The sequence below is a fragment of the Hyalella azteca genome, unplaced genomic scaffold (genome assembly GCF_000764305.2).
Source record: "Hyalella azteca isolate HAZT.00-mixed unplaced genomic scaffold, Hazt_2.0.2 contig58, whole genome shotgun sequence".
NCBI lineage: Eukaryota > Metazoa > Arthropoda > Malacostraca > Amphipoda > Hyalellidae > Hyalella > Hyalella azteca.
Genome location: NW_025930420.1, coordinates 19,127 through 27,482, shown reverse-complemented (window position 1 = coordinate 27,482; position 8,356 = coordinate 19,127). Strand labels below are relative to the sequence as shown.

Genomic DNA, 8,356 nt, shown 5'->3' with positions numbered 1-8,356 from the left:
TATCTCCAAATGTTATAAAGAAAAAAAATTCAGTTTATACATAATTTCCATTATTAATAGTAGGACCCAAGTTGTCAAAATTCAAAGAAATTTTTATTGGATTAATGACCAAATTCTTGTAATTTTAACAACTGGCCAGCTAAATTTAAAGTCCATTCATCTGCTTCAATGACAAAAGGTAACTAATGCTCTTATTCTTTCCAGAAGTGGTAATGCCGGCAATGCTCCAAAAATTTCTGATCAGAATATTCCCAAGTCCTTACTGCGGATCATGCACTTCACTCAAACGCAGAGAGTACCAAAAAAGTGAGTTTCCCATGTATCTCATCTACTCTCTCTTATATACCTAATTTTTTACAGGAATAAATGAAATTTATGTACTACCGTATATGTTATCAAATTATAGTTCTCACATTTATCTTATGCTTAGCAATGCTTCTAATTGATACTTCAAGGTAATTTCTTCATCACTCAATGTTACAAATATCATCATACTTTTTTCTTATATATTTTCTTTTACCATATTGCTGGTAATTGTATTGCAATGTTCCCTTCAAAATTTTGATCTACTTGATTTCTAAAGAACTTGGTTTTGCTAGAATTTTATTCTGTTGGGTTTTTAAAAAAAGTAAATAGGCTTGTTCTCTCCAAAGGATATTTTTCTATATATCAGTGGGAATAATTTGGCGAGTCCTTTTGTGGTGATGCTTTAATAAATTTATCACAATTTCAGGCCAAAGCTCAATGAATTCAAGATCTTCACAAAAGAAGACCGAAAATGTTTTGTCAACGATGTTGCACTGCGGAGTCACCTCCGGCATCTTCAAAGAACTGCTATGGTCAGTTTGTTGAACATTTTCATAATCTATTATATAATTTATATAATTTATTATATATTATATTATTAATCCCTAAATATTGATTACTGAACAGCCACATGACTTCATAATGGCATTTAGAGATTACTTTCATCCCTGAATATTGCACAATAATATAATTTCTATTTTATTTATTATTATCATGAAGTTGATATCACATTTTTCTGTCTGCTTTATCAGGAAGAAAATGAAAGAATAAAGAAGGCAGAGGACCTGCAAGAGAAGATAAGTGCAAAGAAAGAAAAAGTGCAGAAAAAAAAAGCTTTGCAGTCACGAAAACCTGTCAACGTGAAAGACTTGTTACAACTTAACAAGCAGTGGCGAAAACAAGAGCGTTCCGAGAAAAAACAAGTCAGAAAGGTACAGTTGTACTCAAAAGTACAATTTGCAGGATCATATGATCACTTTAATTTCACATCACTCAAGAATTCAATAGCCTACCCAAAACAAAGATTATTTGCCATATTAATTACAAATTTTTAATATTAGCTTTATCATCACTTTAAAATGTTAGAATACAAGTACAGTTTAGTTGTTTGTATATAATATCCTCCTTTAATTTTCAATCTCATGAAGAAGCTCTTTTCTGAAATGTAAACATCATATAATATAACTCCTATCCCGCCAGATTATTCACTCTAAAAAGAAGAAGAAGACTTTACTTGACGCGGAGGAGGAAGACTTCGCTCAGGACTTGAAGGGATTCGAAGAGGTCCAGTTCGGGGAGGTGGCGATGCGGCCGCCCAAGCTTCCTTCCATTGCCAAAATTGTCGAGAAATCCAAGAAATGGACAAATGTTAGGAAAACTTCGCAGCACGAGTGAGGTAATTTGCTTTTATTTGCAGAATATCTGTAGAATTATCCTATATTCATTTACAGAATATCTGTCGAATTATCCTTTATTACATTACAGAATATCTATAGATTAATCCAAATGCTATAGTCTAGCTGATCGTCGATATCTGCGAGACGCTACAAAGACTTCATTCAAGGAGCCAATAGTGATAGTACGTAGAATTGAGACTTGCATGTCAAAGTGTTTCTTTTCAAGGGGCGACTTTTATTAGTGTTGCAGTTTTGAAATAGATGTGTATTAGCCTGACCAAATGGTCACATTGCTGTTTGCTGCAATATTTTATATACGTAGTTGGCGCTATTCTAGCCATCAAGTCTTCGTGGCGCTTATTAGTTTTTTTTTTTAACATAAATGTCGATATCTTATGTGCAAAATCGTACGATCCATGTTTATTGTTCCACATATTTCGCCTTAATTTTTACTAAATTGCAATTTTTTATCGTATGGTATTCAAATTTTACCGATTTTGTAATCTCATCATAAAGTCAATGATTGAATCAAACGGGTATACATTCTATTTTCCGTGTCAATGTCCTAACTTAAATTCGTTTTTTTTACAGATCTGAAACTGGAATTTCGAGGAGTAAAAGAAATTCGCGAGTAAAAAATTCGAGGAGTAAAAAAAACTATGTTTAATTACCCTAATCAATATTGTACGTTACAAGCTCCACGTAAGTTCTTACTGAAGCAACGCGAAATTAACTGCCAGTTTTGGCAAGACCTCAACGATGTTGTTGCCAAGCTAACTGTTAATGTTGCAACTATGCTAAGAATACGTATTAGTGTCGATCAACACGAAATTTTCGGTTTCTTATTAGAATATGGTAACTGCTGCCATCAATCATGTTAGTTGAGTAAGCTCGTGCAAAAAAATGTGCGTTTTGGAATGTGATATTAAGGCAGGAAAAATAATGCGCGAGAGAAGACGTGTTAAGTTTCAATGTACCTACATTCAGCCCTTAACACCGGGACCGTCAAACTGAAAATTCAACTTTAAAATAAACGTGGCAAATACGTGGCAGAGCAGTGTTATTTCGAGCACTTTAATGCAACACTTGAATTTAGAAGTGTCTTTATTAACGAAGTAAGAGGAATCTATTGTACATGAAACACTGATACATGAGAAGGCCTATCTGTACCGGTAATAAAAGAAATAGCGCTAGTGAGATGTAATTTAGTGTATATCATATAAAGTACCATTAAGCAGCTGTTACATATGTAATAACAGCGGTAAATGAATTGCTATCGCTTCAGCAATCAAGCTACTTTGCGCCTCAAGTCGAATATAAAAATGCCAGCAGGGCTGAAGGTCTCGATTATTAAAAATTTTTCATGGGATGGCTGGCACTGTCAAGAAATAAGCAGCGTTAGCATCTCAAAGAGACGAAGTGACATGAAAAGTAACGGTAACAAAGACGTTGGTACAAGAGGTCGCCTACACGAGAAGTCGGCCGCCCGCACGAGAGAGGCCGAGAAATGCTGAGTCCCGCCTTCATAATAACTTAGTCCCCCCACTGAGATCAGCAGTAAAGCACCTCCAGCTCTGTCTGCAGTGGGGCGCTCAGGAACAATGAACTAAGTATCTATTTTCCACCAACAACGCGAAAAGTGGTGACAATCAAAGCGAAACTTTTTCAGAATTTTGAAAATTTTAATATCTTTAATACCTTTAGATTATCAAATCCATACCATGAAATGACTGACAAATACAAGATCTGGTCCGGCATTTTAATGAGAAAAAATGTTGTCAATTATATCGTACAGGCAACGTGAATATGAACCCTTAGTACATCCCGTAATTAATTTTTACCATTAAAGTTCAGCGAATGAATTTGCCTACACCAACACGCTGGCAAATTATTTTCAGACTACGAAAGTTCATAAAAAAATTGCACGATGAGTTGACTTCAAATTTTGCAACCGAAAATAAAGAACCTAAATTGAAAAATTTTTAGTTTTAAATTCTTTGCCTAGCTAAACCTTTATCTGTTATACAGCCGTAAGCCAACTGAACTGATGGAAAAAGCAACAAACTTTTTAAGGCTGTACATTGGTGGCACAATCAATAACAAAAAGTGTGCCGATGATAGTTATCTAAAAAACAGAGTTATCTCCACGAATTATTTTCGAAAACATAAATGGATAATTCAAAAAATAGTAATTGATATAAAATTTTAGTTTAAAGCATCAAAGTCGACAAGCTAAGTTCATTCGCCAGAAGTATTTATTTACACAACAAAAGCTGGCAACATTTGAGTCTTTACATTGCGCCCGCAAGATTGAACAGCTTTATACTCCTGCATCTTTAAAGGATATAATTTAATATTTAAAATTGTAAAAATCAACTGAGGCTGCAACTGTATTTGAATCAAACTATGTTAAATGATATCATGTCCACGATTGACACATATTTAAAAGATTCAAATGATATTGTGTACGGCATTAAAAACACGTTTTATCCAAAATTTTATCACCTTCTATCACAATATTACTATTGAAGTCGTTTCAACCCAGATAATATTTGAGATCTACATTGCTGACTAATAAAGAAAATTTAACTGCCTATCTTTAAAGCAAATCTAAAATATGACAGCGATAACAGGGAGCTGGTGCGAAAAACTTGATAAGAATAATTAACATACTTAAAATATGCGGGCATTTCCCTGAAGATATACAATTCCAATAATAGCTTCCAGAGCAGAAACAGCAATATTTCCTAATATAAGGAATGGTAGAGACATATAAAGAAAATTCACGACTTTTGCCATAAAGAATACGAGACAAGTTCTATAAATGAATAATTATCTTTGAAAGTAGTACATAGAATCTAGTAAACAAAAATCAAATGTTGTATTTTCACACTAAATCTCAAGTTGAGAACAGATAAAAAATCATAAATAATGAATTTCAGGAAAACCGAATAAAGGCTTATGTGAAATAAAGAGAAAATAAGATAGTAAAGGTAGCAAAGACAATGATATAGGTATATATACAAGAGTTTTACGCAAATATATTTTAATGCATTATATAGGTTATTCAGGTCTTCAAGACAAGATTAATAGACGATGTTACAGCGCAGCAACCAAACTATTGGCAGCAGAGAGTAGAATTTCCAGCGACGCTCTTATTTTTTACAACTTTAATTTTGACGATAAGTGGTCTTATTTTTTACAACTTTTATTTTGACGACAAATGCGTGTACAACATGTGTTGATGATAAGTGGTCTTATTTTTTACAGCTTGAGTAATTTAGACGATGACTGCGACTACAACATGTCTTCTAACTAAGTTCATGTTGACAAGATGTGTTCAACACAAGGTGAGAACTGCATTGTTAACATATGCTAGCATGTTGAAATTCATGTTGTCTACATTGGTTCAAAACTTGTTGTCAAACCGCTGCACTACAAGATGATCTGAGAAATTACCGTTTCTTATTCTCGAGATGATTTCAAATAGTTAACGGTGGTCATACATTCAATATTTAATGCAATTTTTAGGTTTAATTTTGCGAGGTTTGATTGCCGTTGGAATTTTCCACGCATTCCCGGACATTTTCTACATTAATTCGTTACCATCGAATACATTTTACAAGGCTGGTACAAATATCCTAGAAATAAATAATTTAGTTACTATTTCCAAACCCTTTTCTTTGCCAGTACTAACAGGAATAGCACATTTATTACGAGCCACGTTCAGACATTTACTGCCAGATCGTTTACAGTAAAAGTTATAAGTCAGGATTAATTCTCAAGTGCAGTAGAGTTAAGATTATCTCATCAGTGCAGCTCACAGTGATGATCACTTTAATTATATTGCAGTTCTCCTTCTAATGTACCCCCCGCTATACCTTAGCACTATACAAGTGATAACCTTTATCCCGTTTGTGGAGTGCTGATGACGTCACGACTTGTTGATGACGTCATAATTCGTTACTGCTGACGTCATCACTTGGAGATAGTGACGTCATCATTGGCTGAGGTGTGACGTCATCACTGGCTGAGGTGTGACGTCATCACTGGCTGAGGTGTGACGTCATCACTGGCTGAAGTGTGACGTCATCACTGGCTGAGATGTGACGTCATCACTGGCTGAGGTGTGACGTCATCACTGGCTGAAGTGTGACGTCATCACTGGCTGAAGTGTGACGTCATCACTGGCTGAGGTGTGACGTCATCACTGGCTGAAGTGTGGCGTCATCACTGGCTGAGATGTGACGTCATCACTGGCTGAGGTGACGTCATCACTGGACTGGCTGACGTCATCACTGAACTGGCTGAGGCTGGCTGCTGGGCAGGCTGACTGGCTGCTGGATGGCTTGCAGGGCGGAGGGAGGCAGGCTGGCGCTCACTGAAATTTTATTCCCTGATTAATTTCATCATTATTTTCATTCAATTATTCCGTAACACTCGAAAACTAAAAGCTATCCAAATATATAAAACATTACATGAATCAATGAATAGATACGAGTTTAACAATTTTAAGCTATTAAGTTCTTAAATCATACCTATATACATAAAATTAAGTATATAATCTTTAATATTATTATATAAGAGCTATATAATTTCAACTTATGTACATTCTTAAGTGATATAATATTTAAGATGAATAAATTGTATATATTTATATATAATATATAATATTATATAATAGATAATATTTTTTATATAATATTTAATATCCACCCCCTTACCTGTGATGGGGGGGAGGCCGGGGAGGGAGATGGGGGTGGTGACGGGCATACCGGGGATGGTGGGGAGGGGGGACATGGCCCCCACACCTCCTGCAATATAACAATAATTAATTTAACGACGCGCTAATGAACATTACAAGAGTATAACATGCAAAAAATGGTGGATAAATATTCAAGATTCGTTACTCTACTTTATTCTTAAAATTCTTCACATTATTCTTTAAATTTTTTACTTCAAGTGATAACTTCTTTCTTTATTTGAAATTATGTTTACTCTTCAGTCATTCCATCATGATGAATAAAGTTACGATATTCCTTTCACAAGCTTCTATATATTCAAGAGTTTATATTATAATATTCAACAAATATACTATACAAAGTAAATTTACTATATTACATGAAGAATGAGAAATAACGCTTGATAAACCATAACTGTATATATATTATAGCTTCCTGCTTCCATTGATATTTATAGGGAAACAGCATGTTTACGATAAAAATAATAATAAAATATAATAATATAAAATCTAATAACAAAGTCAACTTTTATATTAAATTTTTATATTATATAAAACATTACAGAGTTTGCTCACATGTCTGAAGGGTGCAGCAATTGTACGAACAAACTACTTAACCCTTACATTAACTACTTAACCCTTACAATTAGGACTTAGCTACTTAACCTTACATTAACTATTTAACCCTTACATTAACTACTTAACCCTTACATTAACTACTTAACCTTTATATTAACTACTCAACCCTTACAATTAGGAACTTAAGTACTTAACGCCCACAATTAGAAACTTAACTACTTAACCCTTACAATTGTACGAACAAACTACTTAATCTATACATAACTAACGAGACTTCTCGGTCCCAAGCCACTAGGTACGAATAGCATTGACGACGGTAAATGCATCGATGCATGATGAAAGAGTTTGGAGTTATATCATTTTACCTTCATTTAATGATCTCTGTAAGAAAAATTTTACGCATGCAACACGCTACACAACACATATTCCATACAAGCCCACACTTCACCCCTGCCCCATCCCATACATACCACACCCCATACACCCCAGATATACCACACATACCACACACACCCCACACTTGCCATACACCCAACACATACCACACACCCCACACTTGCCATACACCCCACACATACCACACACCCCACTCAATACCACATCCCACACACCACACCCAGGGCCATCGCACTAAAGTAGCCCACCGGCAGGGAAGGAGTGTGCCACAGAGTGGCTCATGGCTGGGGTGAAGTATTGCTGGCTGCTGGGGGGCTGGAAGAAGCTCGCTGCTGAGGCAGGTTGTGATGCTCCCACCTGTACCACAACAAATAATAATTATTCTCAATACAAGCGAATTATGTCACCGGACGCCTGCCACAACCTTTATACTTGTCAGGATGATCAGAGCTCTTACGGCCAAACGCCGGCAACTATCTTGTAAAAAGTTCAAGGACTCTGTTATGAGTTGAATTTCACTTTATTGCAATAGGATGTCTTCCATTAAAACTTCGGTTAACACGGATAAAACACAGTTTTATTTCAGCAAAGCACTTGAAAGGGATACGTTTGAAAAATAACAGAACAAGCACGATAGACATTATACTGCTTGATGGAGCATATGGAGCACAGTTACACAAGAACTAGCGTTGGAGCACAAGATTGCTAACTTAGCAACGGAGCGAGGTAAGTTCAGGTTAGAACCTCACTGTAGGGCTGGCGGGACACGACTGACTAACCGACTCACAGCCGCTCAGACCTGACTCCCTGACTCACAGCCGCCCAGACCTGACTCCCTGACTCACAGCCGCTCAGACCTGACTCCCTGACTCACAGCTGTTCAGACCTGACTCCCTGACTCACAGCCGCTCAGACCTGACTCCCTGACTCACAGCCG

The 8,356-nt window shown here is 36.0% G+C and overlaps 2 protein-coding genes across 2 annotated transcripts in view; one reads left to right on the top strand and one right to left on the bottom strand.

Moving 5' to 3' along the window:
- Positions 1–204: 204 nt before the first annotated feature.
- LOC108673541 lies at positions 205–2,660 on the top strand (the record flags this gene model as incomplete). Its single annotated transcript, XM_018161388.1, is given in 5 exon segments — positions 205–306; positions 734–839; positions 1,059–1,238; positions 1,507–1,702; positions 2,295–2,660. Coding segments are annotated over 4 exon segments (583 nt in total), but the record flags the coding sequence as incomplete, so codon positions are not given.
- A 788-nt stretch (positions 2,661–3,448) lies between these two features.
- The window catches only part of LOC108673540 (Golgi reassembly-stacking protein 2), a 15,747-nt gene continuing 10,839 nt past the window's right edge, over positions 3,449–8,356 (bottom strand). Inside the window, exons 9-11 of the mRNA XM_018161387.2 lie at positions 7,668–7,776; positions 6,428–6,517; positions 3,449–6,084 (exon numbers count right to left, since the gene is read on the bottom strand). Coding sequence (XP_018016876.1) covers positions 5,999–6,084; positions 6,428–6,517; positions 7,668–7,776 — 285 coding nt within the window. The 3' untranslated portion in view covers positions 3,449–5,998. The remainder of the gene's footprint in view (positions 6,085–6,427; positions 6,518–7,667; positions 7,777–8,356) is intronic.